Consider the following 26,745-nt stretch of genomic DNA (forward strand, 5'->3'; position numbering starts at 1 on the left):
TTGCCTGATCTACCCTCACAATATCCATTTTTTTTTTAAATGTCCACCTTGAAAATTATTTGTTTTTTATAATGTCCGACATTCATCCTCCTTAGTCAGCTGCACTTAATTAGGAATCCCACTGAGTTCTGGGCAGCACACAACTCCTGCAATATGATTGGCTGCACATCTTAAAACTAGTTAGCTATAATCAGACAATCAGAGGACATAAACATGCCGACGCCACTCAGTGCCTGCATGCAGGCTGAGGGTGACAGGCAGGGGCGTTTCGAGTCACCTTGGGGGCCCAAGGCAAGAGAAACCATGGGGACCCTTCTTTTATCTTCATCATGTTTTTGTTTTTTTGTTATCTTTCTGCATGCTCTGACCGTCTGACATGCTTGCTTCATTTTTCCTCGAGTTTTACGTACCGCAGAAAGCCAGCCACGGGCCGTTGGGGCCCCTTTTACGGCGGTTTTCAAGGTGTCGCTGCACTGTCTATGGAGGTTTCAGGTTACAGGTGTCATTGATATGGATTGATATTGGCCGTGTTTTGGCCTTAAGGTGCAGTAAACATGTCATGTTTTTTAAAATTTTTATTTAATAATGTCAGATTATACACGTTTGAACATACCACTTTCCCATTTGCTTTTTTCTTCATCTTCGTGTATTTTTTTTCTTTTTGCATGCCCTGACGGTCTGATACGCTTGCTTCATTTGAAAGCTGGCCATGGGCAGTCGGACCCCCTTTTAGGAGTGTTTTCTATGTGTCACTGCAGTGTCTATGGAGGTTTCTGGTTAAATGTGTCATTGATATGGATCGATATCGGCCTTAACACACTAAGCAGTGAGAGCTAGTGGGGGACTCTGGGTAGGTTTTTTCCCCCAATGCATCGATGTTGCATGTCTAAAAGTTCAGTCATTTTGTCATTGACAAAAGAACCAAAATCAGCGCTGTCCTCCTGGGGGCCCCTTCCAGCTCGGGGCAATTGCCTAGTGTGCCTAGTTGCGGTGTCTCTGGTGACAGGGGACAGCACTTATGTCACTGAAGGCCCAGGGACGGACTGCCCAGGTCTGCATAGACAGATACATATATACATATACATACACATTCTCTGTGCCTTGTCATGTCTTTTTAACACAGTTTATAATGCTGTGTGCTGTGTGTTTGTGTGAGTGCTGATGTGCTTGTGGATATATGTCTTTGTGTCTTTGCCTATGTTAGGGAGCGGATCTTCTTTTTGTGGTGTATTTTGGATGTTTTTATTGCACAGCACTTTGAGCTGCATTTCATGTATGAAAAGTGCTATATAAATAAAATGTGATATATATATATATATATATATATATATATATATATATATATATATATATATATATATATGTGTGTGTGTGTTATAGAACGTGCAAAACATAATATAACAATAACATTAGGTATCGATATATACTATCTATACTATATACTATCTATACTATATACTATACTATACTAATCACCATTATCGTTACATAGAAGTGCGTGGCCCCGCTGCACTGATGAAAAATTGCGACCCTCTCCAGCATTTCAGTTGCCCATCCCTGGTGTATAACACCGCTAAAATACCTTGCTCTTTTCAATCTGAAATCACTCCCCATCCATCTCTCCAACTGGATGCGCTGTTTGACTCCAAGGCCATGCTGCGCACGAGTTCGGGTGGCACTTCGGCGGCAAGGACGAGGCGGCAATATCCTATGAATTTTCAGCAGTTATTTTAAAACATTTATAATGTATTTAAAAACAAAATACTGTACTCCATTCACTTTACAGGGTTGCTAAATTTTTTAATTGTAGTTAATTTTAAAGGCATGTGACCACGGTGCAGCCATCTCGTATTGACGTAATTCAGAGATGGCCAATCAGATGGCGGTATGTAGCACCACGAGGGTTTTACTTTTTTGTACTATTGCGCATGCGCAGTTCATTTCGAAAATGGCGGCCGTGCACGGCGGTATGGCCGACGCTGTTGAAATAAAGGACATTAAAACAGAACCACCCGTTGATGCCGTCGTAAACAACAATGCGAATGACGTGAGGGTACTTTCTGCGTCCCCCGGGCCCGGTGCTTCGGTTGGAAGTAACAAACCCGCGACAGGAGCTCTGGAGGAGAAGCAGACGTTGCTGGCAATTCTGCAATTCCTTAAAAAGAACCAACTGTCCGAGTCTGTCGACATTTTGCGTCGTGAAGCTGGATTACCACAGGATTTGTTCGATGTGAAGGGTGGCGATGCGTCCACAGGTTCTGGAGGTGCACCAGGGACTGTGGAAGGAGGAGGTCTGGATGCCAACTCTCTTCTGAGCCGAGTGACATCCTCCTCTGGATCTCAGGCGCCAGTCAAAGGTACGGTATAGAACTTTGCACATGGAGAATTTCTTTATTTTCATTTTACTAAACGCTAACATGCGTGATGTCATGTAACATTTTATTATACTTACTATTTTTGTAATTGTAGTTGATAACCCTCCGAACCATTTTTGTTTATGTGCATTATTATTTTTTCCTGCACCGAGGATATTTTGTCGCATTTATTTGCCGTGTGCTGTATAGTTCTTATGTTTTTTTCTTTGTTCAACCCATTAGAGGTTTATGAAATTGATAAAAGGGAGGGGTAAACCATTTTGAAAAGGAATGTAATTGCGATCCTACATCCACCGAATATAGCAATTTGATAATTAAGCTTATCTTCCCGTATATTTTTTAACAAACACAGGCAATAAAATAACTGTACTATGATGAACAATATCAGGTATATTGTACTTACTCGTTTTCATTATTTACTCTTATAAAATAGACTCACTAAAGTAAAGGCAAGTGAACCATGAATTACTCTGAAAGAGAGTTTATTTTGACATCTGTTAGAGTTGCTAATAGGGATGTCAGGAAATGTAACAATATCATGATATGAACCTCACGATACGATAATTATCACAATATCGTGGGATGGCAATATATAAAAAGCTCACGATATTGTAAAAAAAAAATAAATAAAAGAGTTCATATTAAAAAAAACATCACAATATTATGTTTTTGTGCATAATAACAACATTCACAAAGAAATAGTCGGCTTGGCCAGTCATGGACTGCGTTTACATGCAGCCAAGAATCCATTTTTAAAAGCCATGTAAATGCGAGCAATAACTTGTTGGAATGTTTTGCAGGTCTCGAGGCCATAAGCCCAATTAGCAATTTACAAAACAACTACTTACTCAATGCGTGTTCGTTTTAGCTTTCAAAAAGGTGTCCAATGTAAATAAAGACTCACACAAGTCGATTGAATTTTCTCGTTTGTTTTCAGGAATCATATAATGATCAGATCTGGGCAGCTTTTCCATCCTCGCGAATGCTCTCAGACGGGCGAGGGAAAAATCTAAACATAATGTGGGCTAGTCTCCTCCCTGGCTGGCACTGTGTATATGGCCAGGGGTGCACATAACTGGTACGCAGGTATGCATGCGCAACAGAAATCACTGATGCATACCGTCATTTGCGTCACAACGCGCTTTTGCGTACCTGTACACACTAGTAGTTAAAAAAAAAAAACACTAGTGGTGCAGTGGAATGAATCATCTTTGATTGGTAAGTATCAAGCATTGGTTCAGGATGGGCACGATCCGCAGAATGGTTGGTGAAAAAAACTGCGTTCACAATAAGACAACGTGACCAGTCCACATTCAGTAGAGGAAGTTGAATACCCAAGATTACTAAATTCAAAAGCTTTCCAATAGAGGTAGGCGATATATATCGTTATTGATATCATCGTCAATCTTGCTTTCACAATGTGTAATTTTACATTATCGAGTATTAATACTGCCTCTGACTCGAGTCAGTCGACTGCCGCAAAGTATGAGGAAATGCTGAAAAATCAGTGCGCATTGACGGCAGAGGAGGAGGAAGTGATAATCATTCGCCGAATCAGCAGGCAGGACCCGGTCATGTGACTCCGCACTGCAGCCAAGCTTCAAGTATGGAGGAGTGTCCAGCGGGGAATACTGTAATAGCAAGGCGCGAGTCCACGTCGTCCGTACAGTCTGTAAATGGTTTGGGGTTGACAAGACTGACATCGGTGGGAATAACATTGTTCGATGTGCCAAAACGGTCACCGTGAAGAGCACTTCTGTTGCACCACGAGCCATATGGATTACGAGGAAAACTTGGCGACCGTGCAAGCACGCTAACCAAAATCTTAAACACACACACACTCAGAAAACAGTCGCTAAAGTTGAACCAACAAATATAAACGCACTCACGCACTCACGCACACACACACTAAGTATGTTAGGGAGCAAGTCAAACGTGATATCCTGGATGATCGGTTAACATTCAGTTTACATGCTTTTAGTCCGCATCATTCATAACTAGCCTGTATTCCCGAGGCATGTTGCACAAACTATGACGGTTTATTAGTGTGACGCCAGCATACACCCAAACATGAATAAAGTCACAAGTCTACATATCACCGCGACAAATGAGTGGGAAAATGGTCATGATTGGCTGATTTATGTGGAAAAGTACGTGATTGGCACATGTCGATCTAGCCGCTCATACTTTGCAGCCTGCAGCCAGCAAGAGACCAACCTGTCTAATGTCCACGCCCCCTCTTGTATTTACAGTGTGTGTGTGTGTGTGTGTGTGTGTGTATATATATACTATATATATATATATATATATATATATATATACACTCACAGAAGTAGTTACAATTGCATGATATAATAACATAAATTACAATAGCTGCATCTTGTATTGTGCCTTTCCAAAGTTAACAATGCTCAGTTTTGATTGACACACAGATTTATTCATTTAACAGTGGTGTACAACTGTCCAATATCATCTTGAGAGCTGGTTCCAACCTTATTTATCTCCATGAGTAGGCAGAAATCCATCTAATTTTCTATATCGCTTGCCCTGTTAGGGGTTGCAGAAAGCTGGAGCCAATCCCAGCTGACTTGAGTCGAAAGTCGGACTACACCCTGGACTGGTTGCCAGTCAGTCACAGGACAAATATAGAGATTGACAATTCGCTCTAAAATTATCTGCCTGCACTGAAGTTAGGCAAACTGCACCATCAGTGACTGTTGGCAGAAATATTCAACATTTTATTCTATTTTGAAATGCTAACTTGTGTTTCAGCTCCACCTGCAGAGGACCAGCCGGATGTGAGTGTGGTTTTGTCTGCTTACAGCCAGCAGGGAGACCCAGCTCTCTATGAGGTTTATTACAGCGGCTTGAAAAAGTTTATAGAAACAGTTCTGGATTGTCACCGAGCAGAACTGTCCCAGGTTTTCTACCCATTGTTTGTGCACATGTACCTGGAACTGGTGTACAACAACCATGAGAATGTGGCCAAGGCATTCTTTGAAAAGTGAGTTTTCTCGACAAGATTCCCTTCCTCTGCTTGCTTGCAATGTCACTAACCTGACGCCTTTCCATTTCAGGTTTAGCGGGGATCAAGAGTGTTATTACAGAGAAGACCTTCAAGTGTTGTCGGGTTTGACAAAGAAGGAGCACATGAGAGGCAACGAGACCCTGCTCGACTTTCGCACAAGCAAGTTTGTTCTGCGCATCTCCCGGGACTCATACCAGTTGCTCAAGAGGCACCTGCAAGAGCGCCAGAACAACCAGATCTGGAATATCATCCAGGAGCACCTCTACATTGACATATTTGATGGCATGCCACGCAGTAAGAGCCAGATTGATGCCATGTCTGGTAGTCTGGCTGGAGAGGGCAAGAGAGAGGCCAACAAGGCAAAGGTTGGCATGCTGTACATAAAACATTAAAGTCAACAATTAACATCTTATGAGTGACAAAGCTCCTTGCCAAAGCTCCTCACGGTTTGTAACATCGTAGACAATTCTCCGCTCAATAAAAATGGAGCTTTTGTATACATGCTGTCGGTGAAAGCCCATACAAGTGAAGTGCTGATGCTCCCCGCCAAAGATTGTAACGGCCAATATTGCTGAAAACAGTCCACAATGGGTTTGCATGATGCACGATGAACATTAAATGACAAAAACTGTCGGAAAAGTATAAATTACTGAGATTATTAGCAGAGCTGTTGTAACAGGCTGCCAGCTCACAGGTGCCTCTTTCATCCACCTCCTTCTAGGTTTATTATGGCTTGCTTAAGGAACCGGAAATTGAACTGCCACTTGATGATGAGGACGAGGAAGCGGAGAACGAGGAGGGCAAACCCAAGAAGAAAAAACCCAAAAAGGACAGCATGGGCTCCAAGAGCAAAAAGCAGGATCCCAATGCACCGGCACAAACAAGGTATAGATTTACCTTTATCTGTGTTTTCAAGCATAGACACATGCGATTCATTGAACCAATTTTGGACCTTCATGCAAGCTTCATAAATTTCCTGAAAACTGCTGTTTCTCAGGATACCTCTTCCAGAACTAAAGGACTCGGATAAACTGGACAAGATCATGTACATGAAAGAGGCCACCAAGAGGATCCGGCTGGGACCAGATAACCTCCCTTCTATTTGCTTCTACTCTTTTCTCAACGCATACCAGGTATGAACGCCTTCTACTCACTTTTCAATTGGGGTTCAAGTTGGGTAAATGTAAACTTCATTGTTGCATCCTGAGTTTAAAAAAAAACGTTTTCTGCAGGGTTTAACTGCTGTGGACGTCACAGATGACTCCAGTTTAATCGCGGGAGGCTTCGCTGACTCTTCAGTCAGAGTGTGGAGTGTCACTCCAAAAAAGCTACGCAAAGTCAAGTCAGCAGCAGGTACAGTGAGTCAACAATAGCAGTCGCCTCCACCAAGGTCTAAAATGGGGGTCGGCAACAACCTAACAATTTTATTTCGGGCCGAAATTACGTTTTCATCAGGCAAACTATTTCTCCTACCAAGAATATCTTATTACTATCAGTAGGGATGTAACAGCATCGAAAGCTCGTGGTTTGGTTTGATCACGGTACAGTAATTATTGCGATATCGTGGGAATGCTCACGGTATTGCAGTAAGCCTCATTGTATTGCAGAAAGGTTCAACGTACACGATCCGTGCATTTCCCCATACTTTTTTGTCAAAAAAGACGTCTTCAAATATATACATATGTATCATACCATGCACTTGCATCCCTGTCCATCCAATTTTTACATTCCTATACAGTACCTCCAAAATGCTATTTTTGCTGCACCAAAAATCATGCTATGCTGACAAGAAAAACTGCCCATTAAGAAATATAAGACAGTGTCAAATTAGTGAACAGATAATTTCTCATTTAAAACATTAGAAACATGATATTGTCTACTAACTGATTCCTTTGCTTCAGTCTAAAAATTCAAGTCAAATCAGAAACACAGGAATACTCTTAATAAAGGCAACACATGTATAGAAACAGCCAAGTAAGGATAAATAAAATAATCAGCTCAAGGCCACAATGATATCGAGGCAATTTTAGTGCCGTCAATATTGTGACATCCCAAATTTCCAGTTATTTTTCATCGTCATCTGGCAGGCCAGATTTAATTGTAACTTATATCTAGCCGCGAGCAGCCCACCACTGGCATAAAACATTTGTCACTTACCAAATCATGAGTGGAAAAGCTTGGATCAAGATTCCTAATAGGAGGAAAACATTTCATACATATGCAGTCTTCTGAATCCAAGGTAATACAAAATGTAATAAGAAATCCTGAGTAGCAAACACATTACATACAGTTTTAACATTTTAATTGCCACTAATTATCTTGTATTAGATCCATGTGGAAAATGTTCACCTACATAAAAATAGAATGGTGTTCACATTAAATGACATTAGACAGCTTTAAAAGAAAAGTGTTGTTCATTAAAAATGATGCTTTCTTGCCAATTTCCATGATGTGCAAGGTGTAGATTTTTTTTGTGAACCTCTGACCAATGATTGTCATCATCAAGTAGCGTTTTGTACAATGGAGCTAACTTTGTGTTGTTTCTCTTGCTAAAGACTTAAACATGATTGATAAAGAGTCAGATGATGTGCTGGAGAGGATCATGGATGAAAAGACAGCGAGTGAGTCCAAGCTCCTATACGGGCACAGCGGTCCTGTTTATGGAATCAGCTTTAGCCCGGACAGGTAAAAAGCAACTGTTCTCCACCTGGTTGCTGCATGGACCCCATGCTCTCCTGAATGATGTGCTTCAGCACTAAACACGATCAATGTAGTGACGACTGATGTGCACGTTTAGGAACTACCTGCTGTCGAGCTCTGAAGATGGCACAGTGAGGCTGTGGAGTCTCCAAACCTTTACCTGTCTGGTGGGCTACAAAGGCCACAACTACCCTGTGTGGGACACCCAGTTTTCTCCTCATGGCTACTATTTTGTCTCTGGGGGACATGACAGAGTTGCCCGGTAAGAACTTGTTTGCCTTACCAAATTTGAAAACCAACCATGTTTGTGTGACACTTTGAAGCAGCAGATGCAAAAATCCACATACTGTTAAATGTACTTAAAATACCCAACTCTGTCTACAGTGCTACATACCCTGTTAGTATGCTGGAGTAAACACACTGTTTACACTCAAGGATCAGATGCCATCGAGTGGTCAAATCATGTACTGTAGTATCAACATTTCCTCATAGGTATTGTAGTGTATAAGGATAAAATGCTACTGATGATACTTGATAAAACATGGAGAAAACTGTAACCACTGTGTACCATATATGAGCAGATTTAAAAGATACATTGAATTTGGAGACAAGGAATAGTTATATTTTCATATTACATCATCAAAAATCACATTCCATGCAGCTACTAACAGGGTAATACACAGTAGAATTAGGGCTGGGCCATTAATCAGTTCTATTGATAATTTGTGTTTATCAGATTTTTTTATTTATTTATTTTTTTAAGTCGCTTCCGTGGTTTAAAGTACAGATTTCACCCACTACATTGCTGCCCACAGAGTGGAGCTGTTTTGCCAACTTAGCGATTTGGTCGCTATTTTGAGCGACTTTTCTCTAGCGACTAGCAAGCTTAATTTGCGCTAATAAACAAACGACATGAGTGGAATCAGTATTGATATTGTTTTACATATGATAAGAAAGGAGCCCGGAAAGGCACTCTCAGTGTCAATCTTGCAGAACATTGCCAATCACATGATGCCCGCGAGATGAATAAATTATCTATCATATCTAATATCTCCCTCCTTCAGCCTATGGGTTACAGATCACTATCAGCCTCTGCGGATGTTCGCTGGTCACCTGGCGGACATCACATGCACCCGCTTCCACCCCAACTCTAATTATGTGGCCACGGGTTCATCTGATCGCACGATCCGCCTGTGGGATGTCCTGAATGGGAACTGTGTTCGCATCTTTACAGGTCACAAGGTAAAAATGATTAACATTCTTACTTTGCTGAATGTGGATCTGATGTATTGTGTCGAGCCTTATACACTCAGGTCCATACCATAGATTGGAGTTGTTCACAGCAGCAATGAAGTGCCAAAGAGAAGTCTAACATCTTTGTACCACATCTTCTAGGGTCCAATCCATGCGCTGTCTTTCTCTCCCAACGGGAAGTTTTTGGCTTCGGGCGCCACTGATGGCAGAGTTCTTCTTTGGGACATTGGTCACGGACTCATGATTGGAGAGCTCAAAGGCCATACAGACACCATCTACTCTCTCAAGTTCAGCAGGGATGGTGAAATTCTTGCCTCTGGTGCGTACTTCACTGTAGTTGTGTAGACTGCTATAGCATGCTCCATCCAAAAGTAGTAGTGTAGGGCTGAAACTAATGATTATTTTAATCAATTAATCTGTAAATTATCTTGGCCATTAATCGATGAATCATATTTTTTAAAAAAGATACATATTTTCCATCACTTTATTCTAAAACAGGACATTGATTGAAATTGCACAAACAAATTATGATTCAGTTACTGGTTTGGTCTTGTAACATGTCAGAAAATAGGAAAAATATTGATCATTGTTTTGCAAAGTAAAAGTAGCTGTATGGAAATGTTTCAATTGATTCAACATAAAGATAATCGGTCTGCTTTCATGGAGGACTACAAAAACGTGAGAATATTTACTGCTGACAAGCTGCATTTACAAGGATTTGGACAGTTGTAAACTAAATAAGGTCTCTAAACGACTAACAGAAACAGTTATCGATAGTTTGTCGCACCTCTAGTGTATTGTAATAAGAGTTGGCACGTGGGTCAATAAATGGTTTGGCAAAAGCTCATCGGTAAGGACCGGAGCACATCGGAAAAAAAAAGACCAATTGACAACTAGTTGTTGGGAGAAATGTCAGTTTGTTTCCTGACTATTGTCAAGGTGTCCTTGGGCAAGGCCCCAACTCCACCCTAGGTCAAGGGGCGCAGCACTGTTTTCGCACCACTTTCACTCAGAATTATCGCCTTGCATGTGTGACAAATATGCAGCACAGTGTAAGTTTCATTTCCCATTGAGAGATAAGTATAATTAATAGTATGAATAAATAAAAAATAAATAAATGTGATGAGGTCACTGATGTTGTAGTGGTACACACGCCTGAGTTGTGTGCGGGCAGCGTGGGATCAGTTCCCGCTCAGTGACTGTGTCTGTGTGTGTGCCCTGCGACTGGCTGGCGACCAGTTCGGGGTGTAGTCTGCCTTACGCCCATTGTCAGCTGGGATAGGCTGCATCACCTCCCCGTGGCTCTGTATAGGATAAGCGGTTTGGAAGATGACACATGATAAATGTGATGGTTTGAAAGGTTTCTACACACACTGTACATTTATACATGTGGCTATTCAAGTATCTTGTGTCTCCTAGGCTCTATGGATAACACAGTTCGCCTGTGGGATGCCACGAAAGCATTTGATGATTTGGAGACAGACGACTTCACTGCAACTACAGGACACATTCATTTACAAGATAACTCACAGGAGCTTCTACTAGGCTCCTATACAACTAAGTCCTCACCTGTCCTACACCTTCACTTCACCCGCAGAAATCTGCTCTTGGCAGCAGGTGGCTACAATCCATAAGACCTTTTACTGAATTGAGCTTGAAATAGTTTTTGATATTTTTGGACTGTGTGAAAAGGTGTAATCATAAAAAGCAAATTTAATATTCATCCGTTGTTAAATTTGACCGTGATGCAGGACTTAAATATGTTGACCTGATACGGTGCCATTTAAACTAATAACCATATTAGAAATAATTACAAGTACAGCTCAACATGTGGCTGACATTTTTGTACTATAGTGTTTTTATAGATAAACATGTAAATAAAAGTGTTTTTTATGTTTTGGTCATTAATGGTCTTTATTGTTAACATAGGGAAAACAAACAGTCATCATATTCCAAGCACATCCAGCTGCCTTCTCCACTTCCAGCAGGCAAAAATCAATTGTACATCTGTAAAGCAGACAGGCACAATACAGTTCACGGATGTAAAAGTGTGTTTTAGTACAATTGAAAAACAGTCAAGAGGAACTGTACACTTACGTTACTTCTCAGTGACCGCGGCTTGTTTCTTGGGCTTCAATTTAAAGAAGAGTCCAATTGCTGCTAGGCCGGCATATGTGGCCAAAACACACTAAGAAGTAATTCATGGAACAAGTGTACATTAAAATGAGAGTTCTATAATACATAACACGGAATTGTATACAGCTACTGTTGACTTACATTTCTCCTGCCAACCATGGTGTATGCGTTGAAGTACTTGGCAAACCCAGTGAACTGGTGCTGTGATCCTGCGTCATGACCTCCCATGATGGTTAGTGAACCTATTTCAGGATGAAGGGGATTGATCAATAAATTCGTCATTGAATAAGCTTACACTTAATCAGACACAAGTAGAGTGTTTATATTTCGGATAAAAAATGCAGTTGAACTTGTAAGGGTTTAATACAATACAGTACACATTGAACGATACTCTGCCACACCATAGCATTCCAGCACCTTTGGTATGGACTTCAACAATTTGCAACTATTGCGCACTATCTTAATTCGTCTGATGTCAAAACAGAAATTAATGCAGTTCATCGCGGAGTTGTTTTTTACGCCTGATGCTGTACTTTCCTATGGGTGAAGAACTGCAACCGCAGCTCTTCTAGTCTGACATTGACAGGTTGGTCGCTCTCGCTTGTTAGCATACTAAGCTAACTGTGAGCCGTTTACACAGCATCGTCGTTAGCGAGCGAATGTATGACCGCTCCAAACACTTTGTCTATGTTAGATTATGCGAGACAAATATGACATGGACATTTGTGCATTTAAAATGACACTGTAGCAGATATCAATGACAAGTCCAAAGTAACCAAGCACAACAAGTAATTGTAGTCTTACCTTGAGCACAAGTCCCTTGACGAGATAACGCGAGGAGGACTGTGCCCTTCAACGGAGGCCTCGATGCGAGAATTGAAAGGAAGTCCTGCCTAGTCTAGGATCGTTGAGATCTTTGTCACTATTGGTCTAAAGTGACGACGTTTCACAACGCCATCACCAAATGCGATCACGGATTGGCCATACACCGTTTCAATAAGTTGCACTTGTTTGTGATTCGCCAGGCTATGGTCTGTCCGAACGAGTTCTTCTTCCGGGTCGTAGTAATGGCGTGCTGAACAACATGTGAGTTCCTAAACCTCCGAACAGCGTTTTATTGGTAGCAAACTTTGCTCGACCACAAGTCGGTTCAAATTTAAATTCACATGTAAAGCTGTTAAATACTGTATGTACTTTTAATGATTAATGGAATATTTGTATTTTCCACGTGTTGACCATACATGGATGTGTTGTCTGTTGCACACTTAAAGCTATCACGCTAAGTAGTAGAAATATAAAATAGATTAAACCCCATAGAAACCTGTTGTAATCTTTTGTTAGGCTGATTATCAACCAGGTTTTGATTTACAAGTTTCATGATGTGCGCATTTGTTTCGTAGACAACTGAAAAAATAAGACATGGCATCAGCGGAGGAAGACTTCCCTCGAGGTGGGACAGTTAAGAAGGCTTGTGAAAGTAAAATAGCGCTACGGATTGAGGTGGACAACCTTTTCAAGGTATCGTTAATCTCCATTTTTCTATTCAGAGCTGGCATGTCGTGCAAAATGAACAAAATCCTCGCTAATCGCCACTTGAGTGTACTTTGTTTTTAATGTGTTCCCCACCCTATGCTTTCCTTCCTATTCTTGATGATGTACTCTCACTTTTCAAGCTGCTTGGTTGTTTCCAGGTTTCCCTTGCTCAAAGTAGTTTGTTTCTTTTATAGCAGTCAAATGAAAAAGAAGACTTTAAGAAAAGGAAGGGGGATTCCAAAGATGACAACAAGAAAGCAAAGAAGCAAAGGACTGCTGTGACGAATGAAGCTGGCCTGACTCTCAATGCAGCTGCAAAGTGTGTGAAAATACTACATACGAAGGTAAAAAATACAACTAAGGAAAGCCACACACATTACAATAGGAGAACATAAATTTATTAAATTAAATGAGAAGGAATCCTAAAGAATTAGATAATATTGCTCATATAGGGCTGTTCGATTTTGCCTAACAAGAAAATCACGATTATTTTCTCTCAAACCCGATTTTACCATTATGATTTCTTTGTAAAATAGAAAATAATGAAAAATGAAGTATTTTGAATTTCTTTTAATTAAACTTAATATTTCTTTCTTTGAACTCAAAATGCCAGTCAATTTAATTTACCGTAATACACAGAACAATCCATTGGGATTAACAGCATTTTACTTAGACAATAGATTTCAGATCTGTTCTTAATTAAACCAATAATGAAAGAAGAAAGTGCACATACCATCTGAAACGAAATCATCAACCCGAGAGAAGGTAGACAGTCAAGTCTGTAAACCAAACATTCTGTCAGCAAGTCATTTTGCCAACCAGCAAGTGACTAGCCTTTCACATTTCTCCCTGGTCTTACTTAAACATAAATCAATGATTAGTGCAAAACTGTCACTCAATAATACAATGCACTGTCAAGCTTAAGTACGGATGCATAGTCCGGTTGGACCAGTGGTCCGTTGTAGAGGAGAAAAAAAGGGACGCCTTTCAGATATTGAGTTACTTGCTCACCGGTTGTATTGTACATGCGGGGCACACGCTACACTACAGATCTATATTTGCCTGATTTATTAACTAAATGCTCACTTGCCTGAGCAAATAGCAGAATCGCCGTTAGCCATGGATGTTGTCGCCATTGTTGTTGTTGTTATCGAGCTGCCCGCTCGCGGGAGGAAGCGGAAATGCAGAGGAAACTACAATGGCTTAGATACACCAAAAATAAGAATTGAATGTGCCGATTTGAACGTTTTTTAAAATCGTTTTATCCAGATAATTCGGTTTCGGTTCAAAATCGCATAATCGAGCAGCCCTAAGCTCACAGGTGTCAAACTAATGGCTCACGGGTCAAATGCGGACCTCAAATTAAACAAATGCAGTTCAGCTCACCCCAATTTCCGGTGACTTTTAAAAAGCAGTTTCTAATTCTTCATATCGAGCAAACAAATAATGTTTTTATTGCATAATTCACACTGGGCAAAATTTTAGTGTTGCACTTCTGTATCCTCAATGTCAGGTACATGGACCTTCAATTTCCTTGAAAGAAGGCAAACTGTTTGTTGCACTTCTCTTTGAAAAAACAAAAAACTTTAAGGTGTTGTTAAATGCAGCTATTTAAATCTAGTCCTGTTCATAAAAAACAAAACAAACAAAAAGCCATTCGTTTTTCATTTTGTTCTTTCCCTGTACCTGAATGTGACCCACACCATAAACTTAAAACTAAGATTTGTACAGGTATTTTGGGCATACTGTTTCACCGCTAGTGAAGACCAATATGATTTCACTGTTATGAAAATATATTTAATATTGTGTTATTTCTTCCTAGCATGTAAAGGAAGGCATGCTGATGCTGGGCTGCGTGAAAGAGGTTTCAGACTTTGAGGTGACTGTCAGTCTACCTTGTGGTCTGCAAGGCTTCCTCAGCATCAGGAACATTTGTGACTCATACACAAAGCTGCTCACTGAACAACTGGATTCAGATGACATCGAGGTAGGTGTACAGTATTGCAATGGTTCTAAACGTTTTTTGGCTTGGTGTACCCCCCGAGCCTTTTGGCTATAGCATGAGTAGTCCCTCGCATATGTGTTGACAACTATTATGAAATGGAAAATATTTGTTGTTTCCTTACTTTGAACATTCTTAGGCATTGTCTTGTTTTTAACTCAAATTAAAAATGAAAAAAAAAATGTGGTCTGAAAATAAATATTTATAACAGTAAAATATTATAATTTAATAATTTATAACTCTTATTTATGTCCCCCCCCCCAAAAAAACAGAGCTCCTTTTAGTTAATGTGGTCCAGCGTGTCGGGGCATTCGAGCGATTAGTTAGCAGGTAGAAATAAATGCAGTATTTGGGGGAAATTATGAGGCGAGGCTTTATTATCTCATTTCATGGAGACTTCACTAACGATGACGTCACGTCATAGCCGTACGTGAAAAATCAATCTATCTGAGCCGTGGCTGAATTACTACGATCGCCATAAATGTCCATCTTATGTTTCGCGTTTCAAGTGGGATTAAATTAAAGTAAAATATAAAGTCAATAGTGTTACTCAAAACAACTTTGCAGATTCGATCACCCTGCTGCCAGCACTTTCCCTCCGCCTGTGCGGAGTGCATCGGGCTCGTCAATGTCGTATACAGTATCTGCGATTTGGCCGTTCAGACCGCGAATGCATTGGAAAAGATCAGATACGTATCCGATCTAGGACCACATATGAAACCAACCCAGGTCGCATTTGAAAAAATTGGAATTGAGCCGTTCAGAATGTCACAAAAAAATCTGATACAGGTCGCATATGGGCAAAAAAATCCGATCTGGGTTGCATTTGCCTGCGGTGTGAATCTAGCCTAACATGGTGCTTGCGAATGAGGCCCTGCTGGAATGGGAGTCGGTAGCATTACTCATTACATTATTTATTATAAATGCCATGCATTGCATTGGAAAATGTATCAGAAATGTATTTCTCTTTCAATTGTTCACCTTTATTCAGTCAGTTGTTGTTACAGCAATAGAATTTAAATTAACAAACTGTCCTGAATGTTTGGGCTAAAATAGCAATGTGTATTAAAATTCAAGTTTTCTTCCTTATAGATTAGTCGACTAGTCGCAAATAAAATTTGCGACTAGTCGCAAATAAAATTTGAGACTAGTCGGCGGGCAAATTAATGATAACCCGAATAAACACATTCGGATGGAAGACGTGGTGTACAAGTAAAGGAGTCCCCTGTCTTTGATATGCAGTTATCTATATCCGACCCTGGCATCCCACTCAAGTTAAAATCAAGCAAGTAAAATGTGAATGAACTATGGCAATAATGAGTCCGCTAAAAAGAAAAAGTAGTCCTAAGACGGTTGGTCAACTCTAATGTATGCACTGCAAAAGACTATTAGTTCACTTACATTGCATGAACATTGAATGAAGGCTAATGTATGTGTCTCAACAATAATGCTTTGGGGTAGCACCTAATGCAAATAAGCATTTACAATGCACTAGTGGAGGAGAAACTGCACATTACGCTACATAACGATGTACACAAAACAGTTAACTTTTTTTAATAGGTTTAAAACAAAATCAATAATTGTCAATATTGACTGATATGAAATAGTGTTAAATAGATTGTGACAGTTTTTCAGACATATTTCCCATCCCTACTAAGCACATTATGCTTAAAACTGAGTTTATTTAATCTTTATACTCACCAGTTTATTTCACTCTTTTATAGTTACGTTGACCTCGTATTATGTTAAAATAAAATAATCTAAATTCATTTTTTTCCCAGGTCATTATTTTCAATAGTTAAAAAAAAAATAAATAAAAATTAACCAACCGACCATAATGAAACACTTATATCGTGATATACTATCGTCCAGCCTGTCAGCTCAAGAGGCGACATGGCTCAGTGGTCAAAAGGGTGGTCGTTTCCCAACCCGGAGGTTGTGGGTTCGTTCCCCGGCCAGTGTGACCATGTCGAAGTATCCTTGAGCAAGATACTGAACCCCCAGTTGCTCCTGATGCTGCGTCATCAGTAGGTAGATAAGGTACAGTGTGAAGCGCTTTGGGTACCAAAGGTAGAAAAGCGCTGTACAAGTGATAGTCCATTTACCATTTGACACGCAGCCATTGTGATTTTGGCACTGCTGTGCGAAGGGTTATTGAGCTGGGAAATCATTTATTAAATGTTTCCACCTACCCCCAGCAGTGGGCTTGTATACCACGAGGGGTACGCGCACCCCTGGTTATGAAACACTGAGTATTATGTCCACTATGGCCTGGTCCGACTAGTAAAATCCTGTGCAAAGAACACGTAGTCTGTACTGTCTTTTTTTTTTTTTTTTTTTTTGGGGACAGGACATTTGTGCTTTGCCACAACTCTTCTATACTGGCATGATGTTGAGATGTGTGGTTGCCAAGTTGGACATCACCAAAAGAGGCACTATCAGCATCCAACTCTCAGTCAATCCAAAGCTCGTCAACAAGGCGCTCACGTCAAGTGCTCTGAAAGCCGGAATGGTAAGTCAGAAGTCAGCAAATCTTACCACTGAATCTTTTCTCACCGCTCAACAATTGTCACTGCAATTGCACTGTTTGTCTCAGGTGTTGAGTGGATGTGTTGAGAGCCTTGAAGATCATGGCTGCATAGTTGACATTGGTGTCAAGGGAACCAAAGCCTTCCTGCCCAAGAAAGCTGACAAAGATAAACAGAACAGTAACAATGGTATTGCAAATATGACTGTTTTATTCTCTCTGTTTCTCTTGCAATAAGAATAAGAATAAGAATAAGAATGCCTTTATTGATCCCACAGTGGGGAAATTTTCATTGTTACAGTAGCAAAGCTATAGGTCACACAGGGGCGGCGGCATAATGTGGCCATTAATGTATAAATGTGGCCATTAATGTATAAGTCCTTTTTAAAGTCACCAAAGTGACAATAGTTTTTTCTTCTTGCATTTCCAGAGCTGAAAGTGGGCCAGTATGTGACTTGTCAAATAAAAGAAGTGAAGAACGATGGACGTTTATTGCGACTTTTCGCCAATCCCTCGGCTGTTGGCCAAGCTCTTGCTGAATCCCAACAAGAATGGACCTTGACTAACCTTCTTCCGGGACTTCTTGTTAAAGCAACAATCAAAAAGGTAGGAAGAGTTTTCATGTTTTCTCTATGGTGTCATAAATATCAAATCAAATGTTATTTTGTATAGCACTTTTCACACATTTAAAAATGCAGCACAGTGCTTTACAGAAATAAAAACAATCAATTGAAAGAAAAAAACAAAAACAAATACACAGAAACCCACTGCTCCCATTCCCACATACACACCCATAAGAACACATACACTCACAACGCATATTTAGTGACAGTATGGAGACATGGCAAGACACTGAGGATCAGGTGAGGAAAACATTCTGCGGGAACAATTCACATTGAAAGGTGCCGTGGTCCCCAACCACAGAGCATAGCGCCACAGAGACAACTCCGACCCGAATAGACAGAGATAAGCTCCTCACGATGTGCGAAGCCCCCCAGTTCCCCAGGTGCGAGGAGTCCGCATGATGACATCCCCGCGGGTGGACCAAACAAACCTCCTGGCATGGAGTCTCCCATCAGGCAACACTGAAGTTAAAACGTCAATAAAAATTATGAACTCAAAATGCTATACTAGTCATTTAGACAAGATAAGGTAAGAAAATCTGATAAGCAGTAAAATAAAACCACATAAAAATGTAGTAGATTGATAAATGGGTGAGTCGATAAAAATAATTGAATAGTTTAATGAATAACTTGGTGAACAGATAAAAGCTACAAGTAAATGGGTAAGTCTTGAGTCTCCATTTAAAAGTATTTACAGTCTCTGCGTTCCTGATGCCTCCGGCAGGCTGGTCCAGAGGTGTAGGCCAGAATGGTTGAATTGAGCCTCTCCGTAGGTTTTTGTTCTGACCCTGGGAACAACTCCTGTAAGAGACCTGTGCCAGTGGATGTCATGGTCCGCGAGGGTTGATATGATAAAAGCATATCAGATAGATAATGTGTTGGCCCAAGACTGTTAAGACATTTAAAAAATAGGAACAAAAACCTTCAAATCTTTTCACATTACACTCCAATGAAGGGTCTGCATACACAAATTCATGACCATGTATGCTGCCAAATTTAACTTTTGACAGTGCTGAAATCAACCAAGCCTGTATTGCAGGTGACCAAACACGGACTCCTCATCGACTTCCTGTCCTCCTTCAGTGGTCAGGTGGACTTCCTTCACATGGAGCAAGAGATGGCTGCCAGTTACACTGAGGGAAGCAAGGTAATGGTCCTCTTCATGACCAAAAAATGGTACATAAAAATGCTATTACTTTGTACGACAATGCAATTTTGCTTTCGAAAAGAAATTTCCACTGTTGTCTCAGCTAGTGGCAACCTCTCCATGTTGTTGCCCAGCTAGTTATAGATGTTCAAATCGGGTTAGAATAAAGACACGCTGTGTATTTTTGTATCATTTGTGTAGGTCCTGGCTCGTGTGCTGTACATCGAGCAATCCACCCGTTTGGTAGGATTAAGCTTGCGTGGCTACATAGTTCAACCTGATACCCAAATCAATACCATTCCTGCTTGCGGCGACCGAGTCGGTGAGGTGGTGAAAGACTGCAGGATGACCTCTATGCACCACATGTCTGGAGCTGTTTTGGAACTGCCTGACAAAACCCTGGCATTTGTACATGTGAGTAGTTTGTATTAGTAAGTAGCAATATTGGTTCACACACACAGAACTCATCTGAGGATGTGTGATATATTTTGTTTTTGCTCCTGATAGAGGAACAACATGAAGGAGCATAATAAGCCATTTAATGAGAACAAAGCACTAGCCTTACCCCGGCACACTTGCAGGATAGTTGACTTCAGCCCCATGGACCAAATTCATTATGCGACTCTACGCAAGTATGTGAGATCTGTCTTTTGTATCATGCCTCCTTGTCAGTCAGCGTCCAACTCATTTCAACTGATTTTCAGGACTGTGATTGAAAAACCCTTCTTTCGATACCATGATCTTCAGGCCGGTCAGATTGTAGAGGTATGTGCTGAGACTCAAATGAAATATAATGTACTGTATGTACCAGTGGCGGTCTGTGCATTTCACACCTAGGCTTTCAGTGATGTCCTGTTTAGTCCAACTTGAATAAATACCCCAGTCATAATACCATCATGTAAGACACCACAGCTGGAGAAATCATATAGGAGCACACCTACGCACTACTGGGCGTTTTTGCATCACCTTAATCATGTACAACGCAAGCTATTTTCCGGAGCATTTAAACATCAATAAACCCGCATCGGCAATTAAAACTTATCACTACACGTGATACTGCACAGACACCAGCACTGTTCATTCTGAAGGCCTTTGGCCATACACCCTGGCAATACAAGCTCGCGAAATTCTGATTGGATAAAAACTCTAACCGAAACCTCAACACTGGAAGGAGTGTAACCAAATGGATATCATATGACATGAAGATAACGGAATATGGAGAATGATTATATATATTATTGGTCACCTGTTTTCTGAAGCTGAGCCATTGGTTGTTACCTGAGCCCTGAGCATTTGTGATTTAATTTTCAGTCGACAGAAGTGACAAAATGACTGCCCCCTGTGATGGATTAAAAGGGGGGGATTATACTGCTCAACTCATATTCCACAAACACATTATTATTCAGAATACCGTGTTTCAACTAGTGGGCCTGCTGGCAACATATTCTTGAAAAAAATATGTTTGGGTAAGAATGAATCCCACAACTCTGCTTTATCCAAACACAGACAATTACTTCCACTGGCAGTTATCTACTGCCAGTGATACTGTTGCATTTAAAACGTTTTTACAGTTTGAAAAATTGCACTAGTAGAAGTGGTGGTAACTGGACATTCTTGACGCAGAATAGAGTCCTTTTATTTGCAATTATATTACCAAAAAAAAAGTTGAAATAAGTTTTCATTAGTGATGTCCTGTTTTTTTCTCTACAACCAAGTCTTACATGTCTCTCCCTTAAAGGGGACGGTGTCTGTCCTGCTAAAACATGGCATGATGGTGCGCTTGTCTAGCCACATTCGAGGGCTGGTGCCTTCTACCCACCTGTCAGACATCGTCTTAAAGAACCCAGAGAAGATGTATGCAGAGGGCATAAAAATCAAATGTCGGGTCAGTCCATTATTAAAATCAAGAAACTTCCTGTTAATTGGATGTGTCATCTTTCAAAAATTGTCTTTTGTTTTATTCTGCTCTATATGTCCTCAGGTCCTGTCAGTGGATGTAGAACACAAAAAGCTGTGTTTGACCCGAAAGAAGGCCCTCATAAACAGCTCCCTGCCCTTATTCCTTAGCTATGATGACGCTCGTCCTGGACGAGTGTCCCACGGTTACATTGTCTGTGTTAAAAACTTTGGCTGCATTGTTCGATTCTACAACAATGTTAAGGGCCTGGTGCCAGTCAGTGAACTCACCTCTGAAGGAATCCTCAACCCTGAGGAAGTCTTCCACATTGGTCAGGTGAGCTTTTGTAAAAGTGTACATAAGCTGCTATTCTGCTATTAAATGTTTTTTCCTTTGAGTAAAGGAGACGTATGCCCAGTGTTGCACGGTACCAGTACCGTACAGTGATTTATTATTATTTTTTTCCCCCGCCGTCAAAAACGACTCAATGCCGTTTTTTTTGTAACTCATTCACTGCCATTGACGAATTTACTGGTCTTTTCAAAGTCCAACCATTCAATCCCAGGAATTTATTTGTATTTTTTCAAATGTTAGGGTAAAAGAGGGTCTGAAAATGTCTCGCAGTGAATGAGTTACCACCAGTATTAAAAAAAAAAAAACACACGCAGCTCACCAACTCTGGCTTAAAGACAAGTATACATGCGCCTGTCGCCGCCTCAACCGAAACACATTTTTTTTCAAGAGTGTTCTATGTAAGACCACTAGTTGAAACAAGGCATAATGATTAATATTGAGTTTGTGGAATAAAAGTTCATCTAGCCGTTTTTAGCCATCTCTGGGGCGGCCATTTTGTCACTTCTGTCGACTGAAAATGACATCACAACTGCTCAGGCCTCGGGTAACGACCAATCAAGGCTGACCTGTTTTCTTAAACTGAGCCGTTACCTGAGCCCTGAGCAGTCATTGTCACTCGACAGATCACAGAAGTGACAAAATGACCGCCCCCAGAGATGGCTAAAAACTGGGTAGATTTTTCTGCTTAACTCATTCCACAAATGCAATATTAATCAGAATGCCCTGTTTCAACTAGTGGGCCTGCTGAGAACATATTCTTGGGGGAAAAAAAAAAAAAAGTGTTTGGGTTGTTTTCCACTTTAGGTGACACACCTCCTTCTGCATGTGAGGAAGATAGGCTCAAGCAGTGAAGCACCCGTGCAACTCTGCTCCTCGTTGAAAATCATGACGCGCGACGTCTCATAAGGAACTTTTTTGGTTACATGGCAAGCCATCTGTAAGGCTTGTTTTAAAACTACCGTGCCTCGAGGTGGGAACACGTCCAATCTCCTTTTGTCAACCGGCATCCAGAGTTATATCACAAGTTTAAAGTGCGACAGGATGTGATTTGTAACATTACCCTAAAAAATAAGTAGTGAAAATTTATTTTAACAATTTGATGGGGCATTCGACTAGCTGGGACGGACGAGAGAAGAGTAGACGCACACACACACGCTCAAAGCAGCATTACGTTGAATCATTATCAATTAAATGCTTGACAGTAACGGTGCAAATATATTGTCAATATGAACATGGAATGCAGTCTTATATGCAATCTTATAGTGAATATACTACGTATGCATGTACACTCCAGCCACTTCCATCCTTATCCTTTTAAAGTGCCTCCATCCTACATTCCGTTAGTCCGCCCCGCCCAAAAAAAAACAACAAAAAACCATCCGTGCACTCATAAACATTATCTAAAGCTAACTGGCTAATTTCCTGCGCACATCCACTTACCGACTGGGAGTATCGTGAGTGGATTGATTTGTTTAAAACTGTTTAACCAAGATAATATTTAGCTCCCTGCAAAACTTCCTCCCGGAGGCTGATTGGACAGCCTATCCTCAACCTAACCCTAAACTCAACCTAACGCACTTCACTATTGGCGTTGTGAGCATGCGTGCGCAAGCACGCTAATCATTGGTAGGACGTTTCAACGGGTAGGAAGGAGGACACTGTAGCCTGCCAGGGAACATAACAAGAAGATTGCTTTATAACAAAGTACTATTACGTTTTATTGCCAAACTTTTGTGTTATAACGCAATTAAGTTTTCAGTTTTTATTTGTGTATTTTGCAAAAAAAATACTTATTGAAAATTAACGTAATTTACTTTAGGAGGAAACGAAAGACTTTAACACTCTAAAGCTGTCCCACACAAGAACATACTTATTATGCAAAGGGGAATGTTCTATATCTTAACAAAACAAAAATGCTATCAATCTTTTTCCTACGCCCAATATATACCTTATCCCGGATTACACACACAAAACAGGCTGGGTGTGTTTGTTTCTGTTAGTAAACTGGGCTCCTGTCGCATAATCCAGGGTATTACATATATTGAACCACTAGAGGGCTGACTATGCCTGTCCAATCTTACTGCAGGCAAGGCATATGAAAAGTGTTGTGCAGGCAGTTAAGGCAGCTCTGTGGTACACATCAGTCTGTACTTGACCCAGTTAGGGACAAATAGAGGGACGGACGAAAACCCACATCCGTCCTTTTTAAAAGGCTTCTCGTCCTCCGCCCACCAAATGTGCGTCAGTCCAAGATGGATGGATGGACGGACCGCTCCGTCCCTGAGACGGAATGCCCATCTCTGCTTAAGCCATTCACTTACCAACCATCCCCACACTGAGTTTCTCATCCAATGACAAGATCACCTTGACAGGCTTGCGTTCCAGAATGAAAGAACCACTTTTGTGCGGCACTATCATGTTTTGAAGTCAAAAGGAATACAGAGCTACAGTCTTAGCACAGATTAGTGTTTAAACTGTGTTTGCTTATTATACAGGTTGAACTGTTGTGTCCATCAGATAAAATGCATTCTGTCTTGACGATAAGGGCACTCGCTTTTTCTTCACATTTTGAGCACTGTTTTTGCTAGTAGAAGTAGCCAGCAGCTGCAAACACTGAGTGACGCAAAAGAGGAGACTGCCAAACAGTGGTATCACACTGGTTGTCAATCTAATGAAAGCATTGGAGGAGGCATAGCCGCCTCTAAGATGAGCCAATTTCACCATAAGATAAGAATGCCTTTATTGATCCCACAGTGGGGAAATTTTCAGTGTTACAGCAGCAAAGATATAGGTCACACAGGGACGGCGGCATAATGTAGCCATTAATGTATAACATTGACGGCAAACATTCAGGATCAAACCTATGTAAATATACGCAGTAACATGTGTATATACACATGTATATACACACCAACATACATCTACATAAAGTATGAGGAACACTCATTTTAGCCTGTACATAGTACAGAGGAAAAATACTCTAAGTGACAGTGCTGCATGGCAAAAAATGTTGTAAAAATAGGTCTGTAAATCTTGACCCTTTGGGTATTTTGACGAAAGCATGCCACAAACGTGTTAAGATACCTTGGAATAGTTTTAAATTGTTAAAAATGTTTATTATATGTCTCCTTTTTAAAGGTGTTGAGAGCAAGGGTTCTACAGTGTGATCCAGAGAAGGAAAAGATGCTGCTGTCATTTAAGACTGCGGTGGAGGGAGACGCAGAAGAAACAGCAGTGGCCAAATTTGGCTGTGAGGTGGGAAAGATATGTTAAAGACAGTAAGGGCTATTACAGAAGTTTGAATTGATCATTCAGTATAACTGAATTACTCCATATTTCTAGATGTCTTTTTACTGCAATACTGTACTTCAGTTGACACTTTTGCAGTGTTCCATTTGTGTATTGAACATATATCGTAAATGAAGTCAAGGATGTAATATAAAGTGAATGATTTGTGTTCCTATTGCCAATTTGGGAAACAAAGATGGCTTTGTCCACCGTCCAGGAACATACGTTACATTCCAAAAAAGTGGAACGATTGAAATGTCCAGTCTCTCTGACTATGAAAAGTATACCGGTAATCAAATGCTACTCCAAGTCAGAGCTTGTGCAACACTTGAGAGTTAAAATTTTTTTTAAAAAAGTCCCAAACGCTCGTGCGCCAATATTATTGTGTATTATCTTTCCATGATGTTATTTGTCAAAACATTTCAATGATCAACAGTGCCAAAAATAATTTTGTTTACTGTTGGGACACTTGACATTCAAATTATTTATTCTCAAAGAATTGTGATTGTGTGACTATAATTTTACAGAATATTCAAACGCAACACTAGGGGAAAAAAAAAGGAAAAAAAAGCTTGGCTTAAAGCAACACACCACTGAAAAGTAATTGTTCTTCATTCGATTTGGCACTGTGTATAAAGGTAATTAGTGCAAATATCAATGGCATCTGATTCCCTGAAAAAAAGTTTATGATTGTGTATCAAAATAATGACATAACCTGCACAGCGCCATCTTGAGCAGTTCACGGAACTACTGTGACATAACTCTTGGTGTAACATGGGGCTGTTCATTTTTTACTTTTTTCTGGTCTATTTTCAGTTAAAAAAAATATTAGAATGAAAGTTGCAATATTTTTATTTTATTGATGTCATAAATATTGCCCCTTCATATACATCGTAGAGAAAAAACATATAATCAAATAATGTGCAAAACCCATTATCGTTTGTGACCAAACATTATGTGCATGTGTATATGCATTCCGACTTCATAGTCTGAAAATAGTGGAATGATCACCCCGATATTAAACCGTCGGAGGTCGCGAAGCGTCGTGGTGTCTGAATGCGCCGTCTGTTTGGTGTAGTGGCCACCGTCGTAGTGTCGTAACCTGTCTGTCAGCGTCAAGCGTCTTGGGGGCGTTTACGTATGTTGAATCGGCGTCGCCAGTCGTGACATTTGGTCACTCTGATTGGCTGTTAGCTAGCAAATCAGTGCTCGCAGCACCAACAGGAAGTGACAAATGCGGAAAAACAGTGAGCACGCCTCCGCCGCCTTAATCTTCTTACAAGTACAAGAGTGAGGGTTGACGATGTAAGTATTTCACAATACAGTGTCAAGAACATGATGGTTTACTTCACGTGGGAGTTCATCGTGAGTGAAGAATATAGCTGAATGCATTGTTTACGTTTTTATAATCTGCCCCCGGCCAACAGCTTTCCGGTTGGATTTTTCTAACCATGAGACATGGTGACTACCGCCGCCGATGGTATGGAAGGGTATTACATCTTATGCATGCGCAGAAGGTACTTTAATGGTCAGCGTCGCTGTCTGTCGTTGCGGTGTATTCCTCCAGCGTGACGTTCCGTTAGCCGACCGGACGCCACAGGGGGTAAGCGTCTGTTGGCCAGCGGCTTTTTGGTCTATCTAGGCCTATAGACGTCGAAAGCCGTTGCCCGTCGGCTCCCGTCCATAAAATAAAAAACATTTTAAAAAAGTGAGGTGAGCATAGATCAAAACTTTCCGGACATACAGCTTTTCATAGACCGTCTTGAAGGCTCGTTGGCTAGCAACATTCACCAGCGTTAAGATGGTGCGTTAAGATGGTGCTGTGCAGGGTATGTTAATATTTTAATACTTAAACCCTGTACTGTTTGACTTGGCGAAACA

The 26,745-nt window shown here is 40.7% G+C and overlaps 3 protein-coding genes and 1 long non-coding RNA gene across 5 annotated transcripts in view; 2 read left to right on the forward strand and 2 right to left on the reverse strand.

The window, feature by feature from the left end:
- Positions 1-2,315, reverse strand: LOC147145702 (uncharacterized). The gene is made up of 3 exons (XR_015087071.1): positions 2,103-2,315; positions 1,583-1,708; positions 1-1,053 (listed from the first exon to the last, which is right to left on the reverse strand). It is a non-coding gene; the product is annotated as an uncharacterized LOC147145702 (long non-coding RNA).
- On the forward strand, positions 1,947-11,261 carry taf5 (TAF5 RNA polymerase II, TATA box binding protein (TBP)-associated factor). Its single transcript, XM_086032599.1, has 11 exons — positions 1,947-2,357; positions 5,148-5,379; positions 5,453-5,768; positions 6,125-6,288; positions 6,401-6,536; positions 6,636-6,756; positions 7,959-8,088; positions 8,201-8,365; positions 9,168-9,345; positions 9,499-9,676; positions 10,777-11,261. Exons 1-11 carry the CDS (start codon positions 1,949-1,951, stop codon positions 10,989-10,991), a joined length of 2,244 nt encoding a protein of 747 aa, XP_085888725.1. The 5' UTR covers positions 1,947-1,948; the 3' UTR covers positions 10,992-11,261.
- Positions 11,244-12,468, reverse strand: atp5mk (ATP synthase membrane subunit k). The gene is made up of 4 exons (XM_086032601.1): positions 12,298-12,468; positions 11,635-11,735; positions 11,455-11,545; positions 11,244-11,364 (listed from the first exon to the last, which is right to left on the reverse strand). Exons 2-3 carry the CDS (start codon positions 11,719-11,721, stop codon positions 11,456-11,458), a joined length of 177 nt encoding a protein of 58 aa, XP_085888727.1. The 5' UTR covers positions 11,722-11,735; positions 12,298-12,468; the 3' UTR covers positions 11,244-11,364; position 11,455.
- pdcd11 (programmed cell death 11) overlaps positions 12,420-26,745 on the forward strand; it is a 25,165-nt gene continuing 10,839 nt past the window's right edge. Inside the window, exons 1-14 of one of the 2 annotated variants that reach the window (XM_086032597.1) lie at positions 12,420-12,579; positions 12,894-13,011; positions 13,221-13,370; positions 14,849-15,013; positions 17,379-17,540; positions 17,625-17,745; positions 17,986-18,161; positions 19,218-19,325; positions 19,527-19,739; positions 19,833-19,957; positions 20,030-20,090; positions 21,064-21,210; positions 21,307-21,558; positions 24,715-24,831. In XM_086032597.1, the coding sequence (XP_085888723.1) occupies positions 12,913-13,011; positions 13,221-13,370; positions 14,849-15,013; positions 17,379-17,540; positions 17,625-17,745; positions 17,986-18,161; positions 19,218-19,325; positions 19,527-19,739; positions 19,833-19,957; positions 20,030-20,090; positions 21,064-21,210; positions 21,307-21,558; positions 24,715-24,831 (1,896 nt within the window). In that variant the 5' untranslated portion in view covers positions 12,420-12,579; positions 12,894-12,912. The remainder of the gene's footprint in view (positions 12,580-12,893; positions 13,012-13,220; positions 13,371-14,848; positions 15,014-17,378; positions 17,541-17,624; positions 17,746-17,985; positions 18,162-19,217; positions 19,326-19,526; positions 19,740-19,832; positions 19,958-20,029; positions 20,091-21,063; positions 21,211-21,306; positions 21,559-24,714; positions 24,832-26,745) is intronic. The other variant, XM_086032598.1, reaches the window with a different exon arrangement.

This window comes from Filicampus tigris, chromosome 6 (assembly GCF_054856515.1).
Source record: "Filicampus tigris isolate MCC_2025a chromosome 6, RoL_Ftig_1.0, whole genome shotgun sequence".
NCBI lineage: Eukaryota > Metazoa > Chordata > Actinopteri > Syngnathiformes > Syngnathidae > Filicampus > Filicampus tigris.

Bases quoted from the DNA above. Each gene is read 5' to 3' on its own strand.
- taf5 (XM_086032599.1), top strand. From the start codon at position 1,949: ATGGCGGCCGTGCACGGCGGTATGGCCGACGCTGTTGAAATAAAGGAC. The intron at 6,757-7,958 runs GTACAGTGAGTC...CTCTTGCTAAAG, and splicing joins CAAAGTCAAGTCAGCAGCAG to ACTTAAACATGATTGATAAA. The intron at 9,346-9,498 runs GTAAAAATGATT...CACATCTTCTAG, and splicing joins GCATCTTTACAGGTCACAAG to GGTCCAATCCATGCGCTGTC.
- atp5mk (XM_086032601.1), bottom strand. From the start codon at position 11,721: ATGGGAGGTCATGACGCAGGATCACAGCACCAGTTCACTGGGTTTGCC. The intron at 11,546-11,634 runs GTAAGTCAACAG...ATTACTTCTTAG, and splicing joins CCATGGTTGGCAGGAGAAAT to TGTGTTTTGGCCACATATGC.